The sequence below is a fragment of the Felis catus genome, chromosome A2 (assembly GCF_018350175.1).
Source record: "Felis catus isolate Fca126 chromosome A2, F.catus_Fca126_mat1.0, whole genome shotgun sequence".
Taxonomy (NCBI): Eukaryota; Metazoa; Chordata; class Mammalia; order Carnivora; family Felidae; genus Felis; species Felis catus.
This window is the reverse complement of record NC_058369.1, coordinates 61,400,850-61,424,251: the sequence shown is the minus strand read 5'-3', so window position 1 is coordinate 61,424,251 and position 23,402 is coordinate 61,400,850. Positions and strand designations below refer to the sequence as shown.

Here is a 23,402-nt window from a genome sequence, read left to right as displayed (position 1 = left end):
AGGCTCAGCCACTCGTCCTGCAGTGGGTTTTGATGGGCATTGGGGTGCAGATGACCAATGGCAGAGAGGGATGGGGGCAGCTCTTTCTAGAACTTTCCTCTAGTCTGGGCAACAGGACCCCTGCAGAGGGGCTTCAGGAGGTGCCCTCCTCACACCTGGCAGGCAGGACATCAGGATGAAAAGGCCTGTGTCTAATGAGCTCCCCATGAGCTCGATTATTGAGTGCCTGCTGCAAGCACTATGTCTGCTGCCCTCTTCATTTCCTCCATGTCCGGCGTCTGTCCACTGCCCACCTGCCCTCGGCCTCACAACAGGCCCTCACTGTCCCAGGTGTAGAGCTTCTGGGAAGGAAAAGCACTGTCTGGCATGGGAGGGACGCAGGCCCCCAGGAGGTGGGGTGGAGGGCAGTCTCAGGCAGGTCTGCATAGCTGACTGTCCAGAGCCCTGGGCGCTGGCTCTGTGTCCTTTTGTTCATGCACACTCTGCCGAATGCCGGGAGGATTGCTGGTTCCCTGTTGTTCATTTCTGTGCTTACCCTGTCTGGGCAGCAGTTGGGGGAAGGGCCTGATGGGTCCAGCCCTGCTCCCAGGATGAGCCCTCCTCTGTCCTTGGGGGCCTCCCCGGGCGCCCGCCCTGCCACAGGCTTGCCATAAACGTGCCATCTGGCTGTTGGCAACTTCCGGCTGGGGGTAGGCCTGCGCTGTGAGGTCCCATTCTGGCACAGGAAATTCTGACTGTCCACAGAGGCATGCATAGCCCCTGTCCGGGCAAGCCGATGGCAGCCCAGGTCCACAGACGCCATGCTATCGCTCCGAGCAGGAGGCTGGTGCAGGCGCCAGCAGGGGGCGAGGCTGGTGAGCACCAGCCCAGGGCAGTCTCAGGCAGGTGGCCACACAATGCCTCTCTCACCCCTCAGGCAGCCCCGGGAGTTTTTCTCACTCCTTACGTGGATGGGGAAAGTGAGGCTCAGAGAGGGTGATGCGGTGTGGCCAGGAAGCCCAGAGTAGAATTCGAAGCTAGGGCAGCAGGAAGTTGGCGGTTATTCTCCTTTGTGGGTCAAAATAATCATCCTTTCCTTATATTTTTTCTTATGTAGCAAGGAAAATCACAGGGGCAGAGAGTGTGGGGTGAATAGTGCGTGTCCCCCAACCTGCCTGCCCCCCAGGGCAGCCACTGCCCGGTTCTTGGGCGGACATTGAAAAAGCAGACACGTGGCCCTAAGTGCCACCATTGCTTATGACAGTCTGGGTGGTGAAGAAAACATTCGGTTAGGGTTCCTGTCCTACTATTTAGTTTTTCGCAAGGAAACCAGTAGTACGTTCTAAGGAAGTTTTGTCTTAAGAAGGGTCACAGAAGTCCTCCCTCGTCAGCGGGGGTAGGTTGCGAGACTCCCAGAGGACGCCTGAAATCGTGTGTAGTTCTGAGCCCTGTGGACACAGTGTCTGTCCCAAGCGCACGTCTGTGATTTCGCTGCACTTCTGAGTCAGCTTCGGGGAGGGACACAGCAAGGATGGTGAAGGGAGGCTGGTGTGACAACACGTTGTGAGAAAGCCGTGCGGACACCACACGCGCCCTTTCCGCGCTGGCCCAATGGGGTGAAAAGCTCGGTGAGGCGGTGACGGAGGTGACTGTCACAGGCCTGTGACACAGCATGAGGCGGCTGCTGACCTGACCATGTGTTGGGAGGAGTATTTGCCTCTGGTCCACCGTGGGTAACTGCAGCTGCCGGAAGGAAGCCATAGATGCGGGGACTGTTGTGTAGCAAGAGCGTTCTCTCGTTAAGACACTGCCTGGGCATCACCCAGAACCGGGGGCTTGGTGGCCGTGGATTTATTTGGCTGCATAGGCCTGGGGGTCCCATGCCTGACGGGCCTCATGGGGAGGACAGCGGAGGGGTGTGCCCGCCCGTCCCCAGTGGCCACCCACCTGGCCTGAGACACCGCCCGGGTCGTTTCCTGTTCCGGCTCCTTGGCCCCGGCTCATGGGCCTGGTCTAGCGTTCTTAAAAACTGGACCTTCTAACGGGACCCAGGCCGGCTGTCTGCTCTCTGGCAGACCCGCCTCCTCTCAGGGGCAGTGTCTGTGGCTGGTCCTCAGGCCTCTCAAGATGGCATCGCAGTGGTAACCGGCTCTCTCAGGTTTCTGGCTCTCAGCCCTGACGCTGGGCCCCCTCCTGCTCTGTGTAACAGGCCTGGTGGAGGTGGAGGACCAGGGAGGGGCCCTGTCCTCCGGCCGTGCGGCTCAGTGACACGATGCTCCTCCCTCTCTCTGAAACCTTCGATGAGTCCCGTGCCGGCTGTACTGCCTGGAGTGGGGCCAGTTGGTTGCTCTGGGGAGGACTCACTGGGCCCCCCGTCTGGTGCCAAGGGCCTGAGGGCGCATGCTAGGAGGCCCCAGGCAGGCCCTCAGCCCAGCTGACCCTGAAGGACACCGGGGTGTCCCCCAGGCCAGGGAAAGGGTCCCTATCAGGTTGGCGCCAAGGAAAGAGGGCAGACCCATTTGGTGTCTCTTCCTCAAATGGACGTCTGCCCAGGCAGGGCTTTGTGGTTTGGGTGCAGGGTGCTCACAGGGAGATTAATCATCTCTCCTGCCTGTGTCCCCCGTTTTCTCTGCAGGGGGGCTTTCTCTGTGGTCCGGCGCTGTGTCAAGCTCTGCACTGGTCATGAATACGCAGCAAAGATCATCAACACCAAGAAGCTGTCAGCCAGAGGTAGGCGTGGGCCGTGTAGGCGTGGGCTGTACTGGCATGGGCTGGGCCCACGCAGGCACAGAACTCGGCCGGATGAAGTGGTGCCTCCCGCCCGGGAGGGCGGAGAGAGGGACCCGTACCCTCACGCCGGATCCCACCTTGACCCTGGTCTGGGGCCTCAGGGAGGGCTGGAGGTGGGAGCCCTCGGTGGCCTGAAGACTTGTAGTGACCCGGCTGCCAGCACGATCCCTCCAGGTCGTCTGCACTAGGGGGCCGTCCGCCTGCACTGGGCAGGGCTGTGCTCTGGGCCTGCAGCGGGGAGTGGTGCTGTGTTGCAGCTGGCCCTGGGCACGTGGCCTCATCCCACCCACGCTGCACACCCCAAGCCCTTGCTGGGTGGCGGCCCGTTGTGGGCACACAGAATCCTGCTCTTTTGAGGTCCAAGTCGTGGAGTAGCACACGGGCAGGTGACTCAAAGATAGCCCCAAAGGGAGCAAGGGGCTGGGATCTGGGCAGGACCCCCGAAGGACCTTTGTTGAGGTGGCAGCATGGGGGTCCCCTGGGTCCTCTGACCCCAGGGCCAGACAGATGGAGGCCGGGTGACACCTGGGTGGAGAGAGAGTCAAGTGAGGCCCCTGGGGTGCTCTCTGGCCTCCCAGGGGACCTCCAGTTAGTGTCCAGACACAGGCTCCTTCTCTGACCAGAGGGGCACTGAGTGTACTCAGTGCTGGCCTGAGTCCCTACTGGAACTGGGGCTGAGAGCTGCCTCAGTCCGTGGGCTCTGCGGTGGACAGTCCAGTGGGGTGAGCGGGTGACCTAGTGCCATATTTTGAGCTGCGTGTAGACGTTGTGTACTTGCTGTGCTGTGTACCAGGCCTTCGGGCCCGAGAGTTTCCAGGGGCGGGCACTCCTGTCCCCGCTCATGGTGAGGGGCCTGGGGCACCCAGCCGGGGTCAGTCCCACGTCCTCCGTGTTTGCTACCTGTTTTGGGTCTGAGCACCGTGTGGGGAAGCTCTGGGCAGATCCAGAAACTAAAGGTCCCGACCATCCCTTGATGGTGAGGCCCCTTGGGGAGCTGCTTGGGGGACTGCCTCCCGTGGGCCTGGCCGTGGCGAGGGGGCCCGGAGGGGGTGATTCCATGAGGCCTGGGGGCCAGGGCAGCCCTGGGGCGTGCGTGCTTGCACAGCTCAGCCCCCATGTTTGGACCATGGCGGTAATGGTAATGCTAAAGACAGCACTGCGAGTGCCTCCTGAACGCGGTTACTACTGTGTTCCCCGACGCTGGGTGGGGGTGCTGGTGGGGTGCCGGCTTTAACTATGTTTTGGGGGATATGTCTGCACGTGTGGAGTCTCTAAGGCGGAACACAGGCTTGTTCTAGCTCACGATGGGAGGAGAGAGCCCACCCTCAGATGTCCCCCAGACTAGTGAGGGAGACCCTCACTCATCCATCAGGTTTACTCAGCCCCTTCCACGTGCCTGGCCCTGAGCAGACACATCCACAGAAGCCACTACAACTGCCTGTGTTGGGTGCAGGCACAGGGGAGGGTCTCGAGGGATGAATAGGAGTTTGTGAGGCTCAAGCAGAAAAGCACGTGGGCATATTTCTATGGAATCACACAGCTCCTCTAAAGTACCTTCACACTCCCTGGTTTGTGTGTTTATTTTTTAATGTTGTATTTTATTTTTGAGAGAGCAAAAGAGCACATGCATGAGTGAGGAGGGGCAGACAGAGAGGGAGACACAGAACTCGAAGCAGGCTCCAGGCTCTGAGCTGTCATCACAGAGCCCGATGTGGGGCTTGAACTTACGAGCCAGGAAATCATGACCTGAGCTGGTCTACACTTACCTACTGAGCTCCCCAAGCGCCCCACCCACGGTTTATACCTGCAAAATGCTCTACACGCAGAGAAGGTCAGGACCGGCAGAACCCTGAAATCCAGCATGTGTTGGACAAGCACCACTGCTCATTCTTCTGCCCCTGCTGCAGCGAGCCTGCTGGCCCCTTGCTGACCGACAGCTGCTTTTCTGCCTCTATGTTCGGTGCGGCCGTGGAGCCGAGCACTGGCCTGGTGCTGGTGCCCTGCGCCGGGCCGGTGTCCTCGCTGGGCGCTGCTGGGGACGGGCAGCGGGAGACAGGGCCGTCGGGAATCGGAGCGGCTGGCCTTCACCCGTCCTGTCTTCCCTCACAACCACACTCTCCGGCAGGAAGGGGGGCCTTGTTACTCTGTGTCGCCCGGTACCATGGAGGTCTTGGTCAATTTTTTTTCCTGTTTAACTCTTTATTATGGAAAATTTCAAACGTTCCCCAAATCTAGAGAAAGTGACAGAATGATCCCCCAACTTCAGCATTTGTCAGCTCTCAGCTCCATCTGTAGCCCCACACCCCCACCTCACAGCACATCCCAGACGGCCTGTCACTTTGCACATGGTGTTCAGCACATTCTTCTGGCACAAAAGGAGTCTGCAGACAAGTGGCTGCCTCCCGGGTACCAGGGTCTCGGCACCCTCGGATCCTCCCCAGCCCCTCCTGGCTTTCCTAGCTGAGGGGCAGTGGGAGGGGTGAGGGGACAGGGTCTGCGCCCTGTGTGGGGCTGTGATGGGCTTGGGCTTGGAAGCACATGCCCACCCTATACCTCAGTTTCCCCAGCCATAAAACAGGGATGAAACCGGTGTGTGCTTGCTCCTGGCTGGATGTAAGGTACTTGGAAGGAGCTTGTGGGCACAGGCCTCCCCTCTCTGCCTAGCCCCGCTCCGGGTCAGAGGTCTGCCCACCCAGCCTGCAGGCCCCAGGGCCCCACAAAGCTGCCCTGGAAACCCCCAAGCCTGTGGGCATTTCCCCACTCCTGGAGGGCACTTGTGGCTGGTTTATTCCCTGCACCTCTCTGCTGCCTCCGTGAAGCTCCTGGGGCCAGCTTCCAGAAAGCCTGAAGTTCTCACCTGGCCTGACACTGCCGTCTGGCCCTGTCTTCTCCCTCCCTCCCCAGACCTTTCTTCCAGCCCTTGGCTGCTTTCAGTGTTTCCAGGCACCCCTGGGCCTTTGCATGTGTGTTCTCTCTGGAAATGCTTTTCCTGAACTTCTATCTGCTTAACTCTTGTTGATGACATTTTCTCCAGTGGAGTCCGGGACCCAGGTACCCTGCTTTTTATGCTACAGCTGTCTTTCCCACAAGACTTCCAGGCCCTGTGGGCAGGGACTTCGTTCAGTACTGTGTCCCTACCAGGGCCTGGCGGGTGGTGAGCACTCCAGAAAGGTGGAAGGAACATGTGCTTTCGGTAGGCGAATTTGAAGAGGCACATGTACAGTCTATGCTGGGGGCAGGTAGTCCCCTGGGTGTGAGGCTGGGTGGGGACTGGGGTGGGGGTTGTCTAGGGCATTTGCTGACGTGTTGGGTCTGCACGGGAGGCCCCTGGTCAGTCCAGACTTGCAGAACACCTGAGCCTTTGGGACGTCCGAGTTGCAGTGTGTTTCTGAGGCAAACCCAAGGGTGGTCGGGAGGTGGGGGCAGGGCAAGGCCTGGCTGTCACTCTGTGGTTGTGCCCCCCAGGGTCACAAGGTCACAGAAAATGTCCTGAGCCAGGGCCCCCACCCTGCTAGGTGGCCAGCTCCATTGCTAGGAAGACCACAGCAGAAATGTGTACCCAGCTGTTGTCCTTGTGGGAGGAAGGGACAGGGCGGGGGGCCCATGGCGGAGAGGAAGGGGGGAGAGACTGGACCCAGAGGCCTCGCCCCCCACCTTCCTTCCACTGTTGCTCAAGTTCAGTGCAGTGTCGGGGGGCTCCATCTCCTGCTGGAGCAGCCCCGGTCCTCCGAGGCTCCTGATGATAGCAAAGCAGCCGGCCACACGCAGCGGCCAGGAGGAGCGCAGGCCCTGGGCACAGAAGCGGCCCCTGTGCGGGAACTGACAATGTCCAGATTCACCGGGTCGCTGGGCATGACACCCAGCTGGTGCCAAAGACCCAAGTTACGTACGTGATTTTGGAGGGTCTGAACGCGCTGAGCCCGCAGTTACAGGACGGTTAACAAAAGCAGTTAGAGGGAAGTGAATTGGCTGGGGTGAGATCATGGGGCACACAAGCCTCAAAACCTGTCTTGTGGGCCCTCCCCCCAACTCACTGCCAGCACCACGTGGGCCTAAGCCCTGAGGCCCCCTGGAGCAGGTGTCCAGCAGTGACCCCGGGCAGGGGCTCCACGTGGGGGAGGAACGACCCTGCAAGGACTGGGGCCCAGGCAGCTGTTACTCCCTGACCTTCAGCAGTAGTGAGTCTTCACGTGGCTCGGCAGTGACCTTCCACATCCCCTGAGGTCGGGGGTGGGCACCCCGTTCCACAGATGAGGAAACCAAGTCCCATAGAAGCAGAGACTTGCTCAGTAACACACAGTTGTGATGAGCAGAGCCTGGGGGCACTGGCAGCTTCAGATTTCACCCAGCTGGGAGGGCTGATGGTTGACCTCACAGGTGGGGCCCGACCTCACAGGTGGGGGCTGGCGTCACAGGTGGGGCTGACTTCAGGGGAGGAGCTAACAGGTGGGACTCACAGGTGGGGTTCACCTCATGGCGGGGGCTGACCTCACAGGTGAGGGGACCGAGGTGATCAGGGCTCACCTCTGGGCCTCCCATCCCCAAGCTGATGCCCCGCTCACCCCCAGCTCCCTGCCTGGGTCTCCCTAGGCCCGTGTGGCCTCTGTGCCTTGGGGGCACCCCTGCGGGAAGGTGTGATGGGGGAAGAGCTGAGCCCCGCTCCCCCCCCACCCCCACCCCAGGAAACCTGACTGGCGCAGGGCCACTCTGCACAGCGGGGGGCGGCGCGGAAACGTGGCTTTCCTGCCTTAGCCTTTCCTGGTCCGCCGGGCCCCCTGACCCACAGGCGGCGAGACTCGGTGGAACTGGGTTAACGCAGGACGCGGGCGCGGGCGCCGCATTGCAGGGGCCACTGAGCATGCGCGGCCGGAGCCCCTCCCTCCCTTTCCCTACCCAAGCTCCCTTACCCTCTCCTCCCTCCCTTTTCCTCCACTCCCCTCGTCCAGGCCCCCCCTCCCTCCTTTCAAACCACCCTCTGTCAGGCTCTACCCCTCCCTTCCCTTCTGCTCCCCTATCCTCTCCCCTCCCCTTCCCAACTCCGGGAACAGCTTTCTCGCCTCCTCCCTCAGCTCAGGCCTCTTGACCCAGCACTCCCTCGGGCACCCCCTCCGCTCCACTCAGCCCGGGTCCGCAGGCTCCTCCCCGGCCAGGGGCTGAGCTCGGGTCTCACAGTCTAAGCAGGTCTCAATTGCAGATACACAGTGATTTTTTTTAGAGTAAGTATGTCCCAGACTCCCAACCAACTTTTAGCCACCAACTTTTTAGCCAATTCTGCCCTCACGTGGGGATTCCCCAGGGACCCTGCGCTGTGGAGGGTCGCCCCAGGGATTTGGAGGGTGGGTGGGAAGGAGGAGCTCTCCTCTGGGCCTTCCGCCTCCACAGCCCCATCTCCTGAAGTTCTGTTGCAGGGACTTGGGTTAATGCGGAATTGGGGGCCCCCTGTGCAAGTGAGGGGGGAGTAGCAAGAGGACCTGGGGCCAGGGGACCCTCATTCCCGAGTCAGAGGAGAAGAGGGGACAGGCGGGGTTGCCAGATTTAGCAGGTAAATTTGAATTTCAAATAGACCATGAAAAACTGAATACAAACTCAGCCCAAACTGAATGGGGCTTGCACTAGGAAATTATTTGTTGTTTATCTGAATTTGGGACATACTTGTGCTAAAAAATTCTTGTTGGTTATCTGAGATTCAAATTTAACTGGACATTCTCTGATTCATCAGGCAATACTAAACAGAGCTGTTGAAAGAATAGGTCTTTGTGATTAATTTATCAACTGAGTAGGTGAAGTCAGAGTTTTGGAAAAATGGGGGCGGGAAGGAGGGAGAAGGGTCCAGGGCAGGAGCAGACAAGGTGTAGAGGCCAGGCTGTGCCAGTGGGGGTCCTTTTGGACACCCTGGCCCATTCTTGGGGCCTCGCAGGTGATGAGGTGGAGAGCCTGGCCCTCCGGCTCATTCTGGGGTTCAGTGATTCTGGGGTATGGCTGCCTTTGTGAAAGCTGAGTCCATCCCAGGGGCTTTGGGACCTGCTGACCTGAGGCCTGAGTGGTGTCAGGCAGTCGCAGGGCTCACCCCCCTTGGGTTGTGGAGGGTTGGGAGAGGGTGAGGAGGCTGGCCGGGGTTATAGGGAGGGGCTGTAGGCCTGTCTGCCACTCCCCAAATCTGAAGGGGTCCTCACCACCATCCTGCCCACCCCACATGCACCAAGAGCCCCCTGGAGGTGGGTGCAGGGTCAGAAAGGCCTTTTCTGGCCAGTGTGGCCGCAGCCTTCTGGCCCCAACCCTCCAGCTCAGCGGGTCTCAGAGGCCTTGCAGAGTCTGGGCCTCGCCTTTGAGCAGGACGGTGGCAGGCGAGCTGTGCAGCGTCTGGGGCCATGCCCAAGTGTGGAAGGCACTCGGCCTCTGTTCACAGTCGAGAGCACGTCCCCGGGGTGGTGCCCAGGAAGCATCACAGGTGCTGTTGGGGGTGGGCTGTGATGAGACCCTGCCCAATAGCACCTGCGGTCCCCCAGGCTGTGGAAGGAAGCAGGAAAGGAGGTGGTCACTGGGGAGCTCCTATGTCACCATGCCCTACTGTTCTGGAAGTTGACAGTGACCCATTTCACGGTCACTGAAACTGAGGATTCCAAGGAAAGTCACTACTGGTGAGGGTGGGGGCCCTGCCCAAGGGTCATGGGCATAAGCAAACAGGACGCTGACCCTGGACGGTCAGGCAGACGGCAGCCTATATTACAGCGGCTCAGAGCCCAGGGGGGACATTGCATGTCACCCGGGCGCATGGGGCACACTTGGGAACAGTGTGAGCGGCCTGGGCTGTGGGAGGCAGGCTTCGCAGTGACAGGAGACGGGGTGTCCCCGGTCCCCACTGTGGGACATGGTCAACTTCTAAGTGAATAATTATTCTCTGGCAGAGGGTAGGAGGGCACCGTGCCTGGCCTGCCTGGGGCAGTGGCCGTGGGGCGGGGGGACCTCACCTGGGAGCAGAGGGGGCAGGAAGCCCACAGCTAGGTGACACTGGACATTGGGGCCTCAGTTTCTGGCCTTGCTGCACAGCTGGGCTGCAGCTCCTGTTGGGTGGTGGCCCCCAGCCTGAGGAAGGAGTGAGGAAGGCCTCTGTGCAGCGGGGGGCCAGCCGAAGGCGGGGAGGGTGGGCTCTGGGGGCCCAGCTGCCACACGGACCCACGTGGCCTGCAAACAGCTCAGAGGCCTTAGTGCTGCCGTGTGGGTGGGGCCCGGTGGCTTGTCTTTGTCCCCATGGCAGCTGCAGGATGGCGTGGACGCCCTGGCGGGGTGGGGCAGCTGCCTGATGTTGGCATACTAATTGCTGGGTGCCCAGTTGCCGTTTTAAAACAAAACACGCACAGAAGTCTGCGATGGGAGCTTTCTTCATCTCTGTCACTCTGCCGGCACCCGGCCATGGTGGCAGCACCATCACGAGAAACACCACGGGGTGGGGGTCCCTCCGCTGCTGCTGCCCCCACTCAGGCTCAGGCTCCAGCCCTTCACCCCTTGCAGCCCAGCCGCACCCCCAGCCTCCCTGTGCCCCACACCCCATCTGAAAGTTGGGGCAACTGTAGTAGCCCTACCTTGTGGGAAGCCCCCGGCAGAGTCAGGGGTCTGTGCAGAGCAGACAGCAGGTGCTAATCTGGGGGGGACCAGCAGGACCCTGCGAGGCCTCTTGGGTTTGGCTGCCTTGTTCATGTGTCCCAGCCCCGTGAGTCCCATCAGCAGGCCCAAGCTGTGGAAGCCCCGACTTTGAATCCTCCCGGAAAGCAGTGTCCTCCCGACAGCCGATGGGATGTTGTTCCCGGGACGAGGCCGAGGTCGGAGACACCAGTGTCAGCAGGTGCTCAGAACTCACCCATCTTCCATGACACATCCTTCCCCAGGCCACCCAGCCCTCCCAGGGACTCTGGAGGTGTGAATGCCCAGGACAGAGGCTCAGAGCCACTGGGTTGCCGGCCCAGTTTCCCTGGCCGCGGTGCGCGCGACCTTGAGAACTTAGGACATGAGAGTTCCAGGGTTGATGTTTGGAACACTGTTTGGCCTGTGTGCAGAGTGATGTGTGATGTGGGTATCCGTGGGCCTCCTGAGGTTCTAGAAAGCTCCCTGTTGCGGTGTGATAGTACAGGTGTGGAGATGGGTGGCAGTGAAGGGGAGGAGCCTCCCAAAGGTGTCCCAGGGCCTAGTGCAGCCAGTCCCCTGGGGCACACATTCTTCCTGCCTCCCAAGAACAGAAGCCACCGGCTAGGAGAATGGGGACACCTGCCAGATGTCTTCTTTGGTGGGGCAGGAGGAGGGAAGTGGGAAAAACAGCCCAGGTGCCCAGCTCTGCAGGGCACGATGGGGGAGGGGTGGAAGTGGGGGCTGTGGGCTGGGGTCTCCTCTCTGTTGAGGCCTCTCTTGGGACCTCCCCACCCTTTTCACACGTAGGAAATGGGCTCAGAGTGAGGCCTGGCCTGGTTCAGGGCCCCAGGTCCAGCGTCCCCGTGGCCACCAGAGGCTGGCACACAGGCAGTCCCCCAGCTTGGTGATACTGGTCTGGGTTCATTGCTGGTTTGCCCTGGAGGGAGCAGAAGACTGAGCAGCCCCAGGCCCTGCGGAGTCCCAGGCTGGGTGCAGGGTGCGACCAGGGAGCTGCTCCCCCCACTAAAGGCTGTGGCTCCCCCCAAGTCACCTGAGGTGGTCAGCACCCAGCATCCTCCCGGGGGCTCTGTCTCTGGCTGGTGCATGGCCCCCAGCCAACAAGGCAGCCCCGTGACTTTGCCCACCCCTATGTGTGCCCCACCTAGCACTGTTCCGTGTCTCCCTCTGGGGCCAGACCACACACACACTCCCACACTCTACAGCCCAAGGGCGGGCCATTTTCCTTTCCTGGGACCTCGGTGGACCTTCCTGTGTCCATGCAGAAGTGGATGGTGACTTTGAGGCAGGGGCCTGACCTTGACACAGATCCCCACAAGCTCTGTCCAGGAGCTGCTGGATTTGGTGGGGCATCCTGGGCAGCAGCTGCCGTGGCCTATGACCTCAGCCAGACGTGTCCCAGCCTCCTGGCCCTGCTGTCCCTGTGTCCCCAGGCCGTCCTCCAGGCGGGGGGAGGGGGGCCAAGGAGGCCAATGGACCCCTGTGCTGGCGGGGCTCCCTAGTGAACACAGCCTGCCTGTCCTGTCCCAGGAGTCCTTGGGGGTCCAGCAGCCGCCCTCCGAGCCCCCGCTGCCTGCCGGGCTGTATAGACTTTCCCTGTGGGATTTCATGTTCCATCTAGTACGACTGGCTACTGTTCCCTACTTCGCAAGAGGTGGCCTCATCCGTCCCGGGCCAAGCCTAGGGAGGCTGCTGGCAGCTCCTCCCGCCAGGTGGGCCCGTTTCCCCCTCCATCCCTCCTCCACCCACTCCACTGCCTCGCGGGTGTCCTTCTGCCCGCCACAGCTCTGCTGCTGCTCCTGGCAGCTGGCGAGGGGCCAGGCGCCCACCCACGTCCCTCCTGTCCTCCTTCTCCTTGAGCCCCCATCTCTGCTCTGAGTCACCCACAGCCAAGGAGCAGGTGGGGATGGGGCGGGGGCGGGAAGTATGGTGGATGGTGTCAGGGCTGGGGGGCTGCGTCCCTGAGGGGGCCTTGAGGAGCCCCCAGCCTGGAGTCGAGTCCTGGCCTTGGGGACACTGAGTGTCTCTGTGCACCTGTTTCCTGGACCCTGACTGCCGCTCACACTGCGGGGCCCACGAATGTCCTCTCCCACTATGGGAGCACCCTCCCACTACCCTCAGCTTGGGGTGCCCCCACCTTGGGGGGACCCCTGCCTGGGGGAGAAGACCCCACCTGGGGAGATCCCTCCTGGGGGACCCTGTCATGGGGAGTCCCCACTTGGGGTCCTTGGTGTGTGCCATGGCCAGGGCCATGTGGTGGGTGGGGAGCTGGCTTCAGTCCCCCACTGCCATTCCTCGGGGTGCTGTTGTGAAACGGTGAAGGCCCGTCGTGTATGTGGCGCAGGCAGTGCCCGAGTGTGGCTGTGTGGCAGGCGCCTGTCTCTTCTTGCCCCTGGGGCGCCTGTCCATCTCCCTCATGGTGGTGGGTCCCCGGCAGGGCCCAGTGACTGCCCTGAGCAGCCCCCACCTCTTCCTCGCTCCCGGGGGCTGCTGGGGTCTGGGATCTGCTGTCCCCGCGTGGGGTGTGCAGGGCTCCGCTGCAGCCCCCCCCCCTTCCTGGCCCCCAGCCCCCCAGCTCAGGGGCACCACAGGGGCAGCACTGGCCTGGCACACAGGGCGCGGTGGAATCAGCCAGGGGGCTGGCATCCGTGTCGTTGGATTTTGGGCAGCCGGCAGCAGGGGACGACTGCCCAGTCAGTGTGTCGGTTTGGCTTTGCTCTGTGTGACTCGCTCTCCCACGGACGTGAAGGAACGCTGTGCTTCATCTCTGGGGTGCTCCTCCTCTGCCAGCGCAGCCCAGTGCCCTCCCTCACGGGAGCAAACGCTCCAGGACTGGCCCGCACGCACTTGGGCTTGTCTCCGCGTAGGACGTGCGAGCGGTTACAAGGTGAGATGGCTGAGCCCAGGAGTCCCCTGCAGGGTTCTGCGTCAGAAGCTGTGAGAATCGCATCTTGCCCCACGAACGCACATTCCTCCAGAACCTCCCTCTGGTGTGGGGTCCCCCTCGAGACTCTCGCACGCGGCATCAGGGCCTCCTCTGTCCCCAGGGCTCATGGCACTGCTGCACCTGCTCCCTGTGACCTGGGAGCTGTGTGTGTCCCCAGGATGCAGTCAGAGCTGGCCTTGGGTCCTCAGGTGGGAAAAGGGCAGAGGGACTGGGGCTCCCAGAAGCTGGGGGAGCTTGGCCTATTCCCTCACTCTATGCCCCCCCTTCTGTCCCCATCCTGTTTAGAAGTCACCCCCAGACCCTCCCCTGGAACATGACCTCAAAGTGCAGTTCCTGGAGGTGCATGCGTGGGGTTGATGCAGGCGAGTCTGACATGGAAGACTGACTCCATGGGCCGGACGCGTGGGGTGTCAGTGGGGCGGATTCCTGGGGTTCTCTCAACCCACAAGCTGCACAATGGGTACTGTGTTTGTTCTGTGACATGTGCCGTCATTCCATAACAAAATGTTAACCTCTGTGGCCGAGGCAGTGGGGCTCCAAGCAGCAGGTGCTAGGCCTCAGGGCAACTCCGGGTGCTCTGGACACTCAGGACACCTGGCCACAGCCCTGGGGGGACCCTGTCGAGCTTTGTGCCTGGTCTCAAGGCTGGCCTGGTCACTCAGATGCTGCAGGCCCCACAGCCCTGGCCGGTGCCTAGTGAGCCCCTCCTGGGGTAGCTTACTGTCTGCCCGGCCAGGAAGTCCCTGCGGTGAGCATGGTCAGGAGGGGGGCAGGGCCCTGGGCAGGGCATCTCAGGGCTGGTTCAGGGTGGCTGGCCCATCCTACACCCTGCTGCCTGCAGGAGGGATGGCCTGCAGGTGTCCTTCAAGGCTCCAGCTGACGGTTTAGAGCCGGGCTGGGCTTCTGGTGAACTGACTGGCTTAAATTTGACTCACGTCCCCATGTCCAAGATGGGGTTTAGGACATTCATCTGGAAGGTAAGAAACAACTTTCCCAACACTGTGGGAAGAAATCAAGGGCCGTGGGCAGGGTTAGGGGGTTGGCTTTTCTCCCACAGCTGCCTGCCTGTCCTGGACGGTCCATTCACTTCAGGGTGGGTGTCTCCATGGCCGGTTTTCACGATGTGCCCTCATTGCATTAGTGGCTTTGTGCCCGTTGGAAACAGGATCAAACCCTTTTATAAAAACAATATTTTGCCTAATTATGAAAGTAACAAGATCGTTGTCGACGTCGGGGAGACTATAAGCCCGTAATTCTGCCTCCTGGGGGGCCGTGCTGTTACTGACTGGATGTGGCATGCGCACTGGGGCTCTCCTGCATCGCGTGTTGTCACTGGCGTGGCATCAGGCCTCTCCTGGCCCCGTGTTGCTGACCTGATCCTGAAGGGAGCCAGCCAGGAGGGTCGGACACCTGCTGTGGCCATGGGGTGGACCGCTGGCATTTGGGCCCTGGCAGGCAAGCTTCCTCTCCTGGCCACACAAATAATTTATCTGCCCAGATGCGCCTGGGAGCCAGTCCGTCTCGTGGATGGAGCTTTGCCCTTGGAGACAGCTTTCAGTAATGAAATGCAGCCTCTGAGTTACCTACTTCCCACAGGTGGGTTCCCACCTGCATTTTCCTCCTGATTTTTATGTCTGACCCAAATCTGGCATTTTTTTCCAGAGGGAACTGCCCCAGCTCCCACCACCCTAACCCTCCTGAGCTCTCTCTGCCCCGAGCTTTGCTCTGGCCCACCCACACCTGGACTGGCTTCTGAGCTGCATCCATATTTGGGAGGTGAGGTTAGCTCAAACATTACTGGGACAGTTGGCAAAACCAGGATGTGGACTGTAGGTTAGATCCGAGGTCTGCACCGGCGTTCGACCTGCTGCATGGGGTGTGCACGGGGTGCGTGCGCCGAGATTATGCAGCACGACGTTCTTGTTCTTACACATACACAGTGCACATCTTGTGTCCCCTGGTAAAAGGATGCCTAATGTGGCTTCTGTCAAACCCTCAGAAAAAGTAAGCATGTGCACAACACGGAAGGACCAATTATACAAATGTGCATTTTCTGAGGACTTCACTGTTTGCAGCTTTTCTCTAGGTTTGAAAAATGTTCAGCATAGTAACTTAAGAGAAAATCCTATAGGGGCATCTAGGGGCACAGTCAGTTAAGCGTCCAACTCTTGGTTTGGGCTCAGGTCATGATCTCACATTCATGAGTTCAAGCCCTATGTCAGGCTCTGCTGACAGTGTGGAGCCGGCTTGGGACTCTTTCTCCCTCACTGTGTCCCCCTCCCTCACTCATGCTCTGTTTTTCTCAAAATAAAATACACTTAAAAAAAAGAAAAAGAGAGGCGCCTGGGTGGCTCAGTTAGTTGAGCGTCCAACTTCAGCTCAGGTCATGATCTCATGGTTTGTGAGTTCGAGCCCCGCGTCGGGCTCTCTGCTGACAGCTCAGAGCCCGCCTGTAGCCTGTTTTGGATTCTGTCTCCTTCTCTCTCTGCCCCTCTTCACTTGTGCTCTGTCTCTCTGTCTCTCAAAAATAAATAAATGTAAAAAAACAAAATGAAAAAAAAAGAAAAAGAAAAAGAAAACCCTATGAAAGACAACACAAAGCTATGATGCCCCCCCAGCCCCCGTCAGCCCTCCCACTGGCCTGAGGGGGAGCAAGCTCCTGGCTGTGGCCACAGCCCCTTCCCCGCTGCCCTCCAGAGGTGGGCCTCAGGTCCAGGGAGCCCCAGCCCCAGTTCTGTTATCGCTGCCTCATTTTGAGCCGCACACAGACTGGGGAGTGGAATCCACGCTGCGTGTGTTCTGTTACAAGCATGTTTGATTCATCCCCCCAGTGGTGATGCCTGGACTGCTTCCAGTGCCCTCTGTCTGTGGGTAGGTGCTCAGCTCCTGCCAGGGCTCGCTGGGTGTGGACATGAGGGAGGGAGTGGCGGACAGGGTCTGTCCCTGTGGTTCCGCCAGCGTCGTCCCAGGGCTGGGCGCCCGGCCGGGCAGGTGGGTGCCGGGTGGGCAGGGCAGGACGGTGTTAGCATCTCTGGAGGCTTGAGTGCTGGGAGAGGGGAGGGCCGGCTGGACCTGAGTTGTTGCCAGAGGTGTCTGTCTGCGGGCATGACCGTCCCGCTCAGGAAAGACACTTGCGTGTTTGCAGGTGTGTCCGCATTCAGGACTGTCCTGCCCCTCCCGGCTCCCCACTGTCGCATGGCCCAGGGCCTGGCAGGTCTGAGGAGGCCTGCACAGCGGCCTTCCTGCCTCCAAGGACCCTGTGTACTTAGCCCGTTAACTGCACCCTGCAGGCGGGTGCTGCCTGGAGTCCTGGTGAATCAGGCAGTTGTCTGGCATGGTCGTGTGCTCCCCAGACTCTTGCTCTGAGGGGCTCAGCATGTACAGGGCTAGAGTGGGGGGTCAGGACCCCTGGTCCCCCTGGCCCCCCCTCCCCATCACATCCCACACTGAGACAGCTGCCATCCTGAACTTGGAAATCCCTTGCCTTTCTTGACAGGCCACACATGTGTGCCCAGTGACCTGTGCGTGTTGACCTCGGTGAATAAAAGTGCATTGTGGGTCTTCTTTTATAAGTGGCTTTTTCACTCAGCCTGGTGTTGGGGTGGTGTGCACACGTTGATGTGTGTTGTATGACTGTAGCGACATTGATGCTGCATTCTCTAGACAATGGAAACATGGGTTTTTCCAGTATTTTGCTATTGAAATCTCCATTAACTTTAAAATTTTTTCTGGTAACGTCTGTTTGTCTGAAATAGAACATTTCTTTTCTATTTTATTTTATTTTTATTTTTTAATGTTTATTTTTGAGAGAGAGACAGGGCGCAGGCAGGGGAGGGGCAGAGAGAGGGGGAGACACAGAATCCGAAGCAGGCCCCAGGCTCTAAGCTGTCAGCACAGAGCACGATGTGGGGCTCGAACCCATGAACTGCGAGATCCTGACCTGAGCTGAAGTCAGATGCTTAACCGACTGAGCCGCCCAGGCGCCCTTTTATATTTTTATTTATTTATTTTTTTATTATTTAAAAAAAATTTTTTTTTCAACGTTTATTTATTTTTTGGGACAGAGAGAGACAGAGCATGAATGGGGGAGGGGCAGAGAGAGAGGGAGACACAGAATTGGAAACAGGCTCCAGGTTCTGAGCCATCAGCCCAGAGCCTGACGCGGGGCTCGAACTCACGGACCGCGAGATCATGACCTGGCTGAAGTCGGACGCTTAACCGACTGCGCCACCCAGGCGCCCTATATTTTTATTTTTAACTTTATTTTTATTTTAGAGAGAGAGCACGCACAATTGAGGGAGAGGGGCAGAGAGAGAGAGAGAGAGAGAGAGAATCTTAAGCAGGCTCCACGTTCAGTGTGGAGCCTGACTCATAGTTTGATCACACCACCCTGGGATTGTGACCTGAGCCGAAACCAAGAGTCAGATGCTCAATGGACTGAATCCCAGGCGCCCTGAAATAGAACATTTCTGATGAACTGCCTAGTCCTTAGAGGGGCAGCCTCTGGAATTGAAGCCCTGGCTGTGAGTTGGGGGGGTGGGCAGGGAGGGCTCCCAGGGGCTCGTTCTGGCTGCTTCTTGCCCATGGCGAGCTCCCCCCTGGGCCTGGACTCAGCTGCCATGGCAGCGTCAACACACCTTGGCCATCACAGTCCCGGGCCTGTGTTCTGGGGATCTGTGCATCCCCAGATGGTCCCCGAAATCCTGCCGAGGCCCACGCTGACCCCAACGGTGGACAGCGTCGCCCCGCCAGCCCCACGGCCGCCGCTGAAGAGCACACTGGACTTTAGTGGAGGCTCCGCAGAGTTTGGAATTAGGACAAACAAGTGAAGGATGAAATTGGTGCCCTCAGTTCCGTGCTTCTCTTCCTGAACCACCTGGGGCTCCCCCCTCCGCCCACAGCCTCGAGCTGGAAACACCTGGCAGCCTCTTCCTGCCCCAGCGCTGCCACAGGACCCCTGCGGGGACAGGGGCACAACCTGACACGTCAGCTCTGCGGGCAGAAGGCGGTGGCATGTTCTCGCCGCCGAGAGTGTGTCCGGCATCCGGCCATCTCTGCAGTGCCGGGCATAGGCTGCTGGGGCACAAGGTTATACCGTGTTGCTTTCTGTCCCCAGATCACCAGAAGCTGGAGAGAGAGGCTCGAATCTGCCGCCTTCTGAAGCATTCCAACATTGGTGAGCAGCCCCCTGAGGGGCCGGGACCCCCCTCTCTGCTCCTCCAGCCAGCAGCCTTCCTCCCCCAACGATCGGACTTGCAGAGTCACCAGATGGTCCCCTTTTCCTTCTCTATAGACGTGTCCTACCCTGAGGCCCCTGGAAACGTCAGATTCTGGGGGTTCGGGGCAGCCCCTTGCAGGAGCTCTGCGTGGACAGGTCCCCTCCCCTCGCTCTGTAACCCTGAGTTGTGTGTGATTCTGGTGAGAACATTCTGTGGCTTCAGGAGAGCCACAAGGCAGCCTGATTAAAAAGAAAAACATTGGGAAGCCAAACATCTCTGAGACCATAGCAGGCGCAGTCCTGGCCTGAGGTCCAAGGTCTGGTTCTGGAGAACCGCTGCCGACCCCTGCCGGTCTCTGGTGCTGTGACCTGGGGCGTTGATCCCGGCAGGGGCGCAGAGCCCCGGGAGCCTGGGGGAATGGATGCCCTTTGCCCTGCAAGCCCAGATCACGTCCCCCGTGAGTGGTATGGCTGTAGGGGCCGCAGACCCTGGAGTCAGCTGGCCACTCGACCACCACTCCCTCACCAGCGTGGCTCAAGTGTGGCCTCTGCTTGCTGCTCTGTGGAGCAGGGATGTGTGTGCACCTGCCTGTCCTTTCCCGAGTCTGGCCCTTTAGGGAGTTGGAGCTCCCTCTGGGATACAGCCAGGAGGCACGGAGGGGACTCTGGGTGTGCCACCTCAGGGACACCTGGGAGCTTGTCAGGGTGGAGTCCTGGGCCCCTCTTGCCATGATTCTGGTTCAGTTGTTCCAGGACGGGGCCCAGAACTCTGTAAGAACAGCAGGTAGTGAGGGGCAGCCAGTTTGGGAACCATCCCCAGACCAGGCCCTCAGCCTTGTGGAGGCCCAAGAGGCCCCAGGAAGCCTCGCCAGGCCTTAGGGCTGGTCCTGGGGGCCCTCCACCACTGGTTGTGGCTCTGCAGGGTGTTGGGTCTCTCCAGCCGGCCCGGACCAGTGGGAGGGGTGGGGAGGCAAATCCCTCCACTTCCCGGGCAGCCCCTGTGCCCCTGTGCCCATGGGCTCCTGCAGCCCTGGGCCTGGGCCCGTGTGCTTTTACTTCCAGATTCTCAAGGTGAGTGTGTTGGACCCACTGGCATGCAGGGTCCTGCCCCGCCACCAGGAAGCCTGACTCGGGCCTGGGGCGGCCCAGGAATGGGGACTTTCACCAGCCTGTCAAGTGATTGTGACGCGGGCGTCCACAGGGACCCCAGCCCAGTCCTCACTGACAGAGGGTAGGGGATGTTTGGGCGAGTGGTGGGCTTCAGCCCAATCTCCCACCACCCCAGCTGTTGTCCTCTGTGTACCTGGGCCAGATGCCAGGCACTTCTCTCCCTCTGTCCTCGTTCTCCTGGTAGATAGCACCACCCTGCCAACTCTACCCACACCCCTTCCTTGCCAGCGCCTCCCCTGCATCCTCTGAGCACCAGCTGAGGGCAGGTCGCCACTCTGAGCAATTTTCACGAATCCCCTCTTAAGAAGGGAGGACCCAGGTGTTCTTCCGGTTGGTGTTCTAAGACACTTCACAAGAAGTCGCCCTGCCCTGCCAAATGCCCCATGTTGTTCCTGATCAGTCCCGGAAGTCTTCGTAGCAGCTTTATTCCAGAACACAGGGCAGAACTGTGCAGAGGGAACATTCCAGAACATGGAGGAGTCAGAGCTGAGCCCATGGTGCAGAGGGAACATTCCAGAACATGGGGGAGGCCGGGCTGAGACAGAACAGGTTAAGCTAGAACATTCCAGAAACTGGGGAGGCCAGGCTGAGATGCGTGCAGAGGGAACATTCCAGAACAGACAGACACAGGGTGAGACTGGCTGCCATGGGAGCATTCCAGAACACAGGGAGTTAAGGCTGAGACAGGTTCATCTGGAACATTCCAGAACAGGCTGATGGAGGGCTAACACTGGGGTGCAGATGGAACATTCCAGAATAGGTAGATGCATGGCTGAGACTGGGGAGAGGCCCTCTGAGGGGTAGTGGGACAGACTTCCAGGGGGAGGTGAGGGGAGCACCTTGCTCCCTGGCCTGGGTCTGCCCAGCCCCACCCTAGACAGAAGTGCCCGTGGCCCCTGGGAGAGGAAGCCAGGTGCAGGGCAGGGGCTCTGAGAGGGGCTCCCCTTCCTGTGCCCGCTTACTCAGGGAGCAGTCGTGTCCAGGGTGTGGGGAGGACAGGGGAGGGAAGGAGAGGGAAGGAGCCTCAGTTTCCCCATCTGTAAAGTGGGGAGTGCCCAGCAGGCCCTGGGATGAGTCAGGTGGAGAGCAGGTGCAGTGTTGAGGCCCTTCTTTGTGGAGCTGGGGGCTTTGGGGAGGCTGGGGGAAGGCTGAAGGGAGAGAGCCTCCCCTCTGCACATTGACCCTCTCTCCTCGGACCTGGTTTCTGGGGTTAGAACTGAGTTCCTTTGCTGGGTGGTTCACCCCTGATCTGGGCAGGTGGGGGCCATGGAGGACAGTGCACTGTGGGGGCTCCCTGCCTGGACAGGGGGGAGGAGATAGGTTTCCAGGGTCCGAATCCTGGGGCCCGCAGCTCATGATGTTACACATCTGGGCTGGGCCTTCCCACCTCAGGCAGCACAGGGGTCTAGGGAGGGGGTCCAGAGCCTGCCTGGGAGGGTGGCGGGACCCCCTGAGAGTCCCCTGGTCTGGAGGTGCCGGGCCCCAGCAAGGGGAGCATTCTGGGTGCATCCCCCCGGCCCTCCATGTCCAAGCACAGTTTCTAGATGCCGTCGACTTTCTTGTCGCCGTGCACCCTGCTCAGTGTTGTTTACCTGCTGTTTTTAAGAGGATTCAGTGACGGTTCTCTCTTTACTTAGTTCTGTCACAAATCAGTCTGATTTTTCTAAACCATTAAAATATTTTTGCACATTAAAAATGTTTTTAAAAAAAGAGTGTCCATGTGCACACAGTCTGCACTCCACACGGAGCCCCTCCAGTGTCTCCCGGGCAAGGAGGTGGGACCCCCCTCTCAGCGGCACTGGGGGGCAGCACCCAGCTTTATGGACCCCTGCCCCCCCCCAGGGAAGGACAAGAAGGACCCCAGGAATGTCCCTCAGTGGGCGCTGCCTTCAGGGGCCCCCAGGCCTCTCTCTCCGCTTGGAGCTTAGTGGGGGTGGTGGGGGGCAGAGGCGGCTGCTCAGGAGGCCCCTTGCTGAGTCCACGCCAGGAATAGGTGAGCTCTTGTTCACCCCGCCTTTTTCACGGGAGGGTCTGGGGAGGAGGGTGCAGTGAGCAGGGCTCTGCTGTGTGTTGTGGAGAAGCAGGGCAGGCTGGTGGAGTGGGTCCTGGGCTGCTGTGTGGGCGTGAGGGAGGTCAGCAGGGGCCTCCCCGTAGTGGAGGCCCGAGGCCTCCCCGTAGTCCCTGGGAAGGGTGACTGAGCCCAGGCAGCAGGCGGAGGCCATGGGCCCTGGAGGACCTGGCTTCATGAGTATGGTGAGGACGGAGGGGAGAAGGCTGGATGCTGGACCTCGAGCGGAGACACAGAGCCTGAAATGGAGGGCAGCCGACCCCGCCCCGAGCCAGTGTGTGGCCCCCTCCCCAGGGCCTGGACACCCCGACTGCTTGGGCCGGAGTCCACTCTTGGTGCTGGGCTTTGGCCCCTGTCAGCACCGCCGCGGCCGGCTCGGGCTTCCTGGCACAGAGACACAGCCTAGCCAGGCCCTGGGAGGATTAGAACCAAGGAGAGAGGAGGCCTGCAGGCTGTCAGGAACTAGGGCAGCAGCAGGGGCGTGAGGGAGGGGCTGCGACCTGGGGGAAGGTGCTGTGCCCCACTCTTTGAGCACCACTGGCCTGCCCTGCCAGGAGAGGAGAGCAGCTCCCGGGGTTCCACGCCCCAGTCCCTGTACTGCTGGGAGCTGTGTGTACCTCTCGGGAGCTGTGTGTCTCCCAGCTGGTAGTTGAACCTCTCTGTGCAGCATCTCCCAGGCTGGCGCACCCACCGAGAGTGGCGTCTGCACGAGGCAGGCTCCCGGAGCACAGAGGCAGAAGCTGGCATGTGAGGGGCCGTGTCCACAATCAGCCATTCCTAGAAATGTGTGCCGTTCAGTGCTTGTGCATCTCCAGCTGGACAGAGAGGACAGAGTGGTTGACGCCTGGGCTGAGAAGCACTAACTTGCTGTCCACTCTCTGGCTCGCCCGTCAAACGCTAGTGGGCCCTCTGGCCAGCACACCCCGGGCTTGGGAGCACTGGGGCCGGGAGCACACGGGGCAGACCAGGCAGGAGGAGTAGGCCTGAATCCGGAGCCTGAGCTTTGGCCAGTGATGCCTGGTGGAGCTCCCCGAGCTTGTCCCGAGAGGCTGGTGATGGGGCCCCACTGTGCACCTCCCCTGTGAATGGCTCCTTTCCAGGGCCCTGTCCAGGGAGCCTCCACCCTGTGGCCCCACCCCTTCTGCTACTGTGTGCACCCTAGGCAGGAGTGGGGGGTTGCTGAGAGGGGCCTCAGTCTCCCTCTGGCAGGGGAAAGGGGGCAGCAGACACCTAGTGGCCCCGTGGATGCCCTTGGGCTCTGCCCTGTAGCCTGCCCACCTGGGGTGCCCCAGCCTCAGGCTGTGGGGAATCCAGGCCCTTGTCAGGACGGGTGGGCTTCCTCCATGCGGGAGGTGGGTCTGGGCAGGTGTGGAGGGGGGCTCAGTGGCAAGGGCGGGTCCCAGGCTGGGTGAGCCCCTCATGGCCTCTTCTGCCCCAACAGTGCGTCTCCACGACAGCATCTCTGAAGAGGGGTTCCACTACCTGGTCTTTGATCTGTAAGTGCCAGCTGGGGGTGGGGGGGGGCACCCCACGGCTGCTCCTGGGGTGGGATCCGAGGCCTCCCCAGCCCCTGGAGGACAGGCCCCGACCCT

At 60.5% G+C, this 23,402-nt stretch overlaps 1 protein-coding gene across 15 annotated transcripts in view; it reads left to right on the top strand.

The window, feature by feature from the left end:
* CAMK2B (calcium/calmodulin dependent protein kinase II beta) overlaps window positions 1-23,402 on the top strand; it is an 80,806-nt gene that overhangs the window by 27,215 nt on the left and 30,189 nt on the right. For 8 of the 15 annotated variants that reach the window (XM_045052081.1, XM_045052079.1, XM_045052084.1 and 5 more), the window contains exons 1-4: window positions 2,365-2,468; window positions 2,615-2,709; window positions 18,471-18,530; window positions 23,252-23,306. In XM_045052081.1, the coding sequence (XP_044908016.1) occupies window positions 2,380-2,468; window positions 2,615-2,709; window positions 18,471-18,530; window positions 23,252-23,306 (299 nt within the window). In that variant the 5' untranslated portion in view covers window positions 2,365-2,379. Of the gene's footprint in view, window positions 1-2,364; window positions 2,469-2,614; window positions 2,710-18,470; window positions 18,531-23,251; window positions 23,307-23,402 lie in introns of those variants that run through there. The other 7 variants (XM_023250118.2, XM_023250114.2, XM_023250113.2 and 4 more) reach the window with 1 other exon arrangement.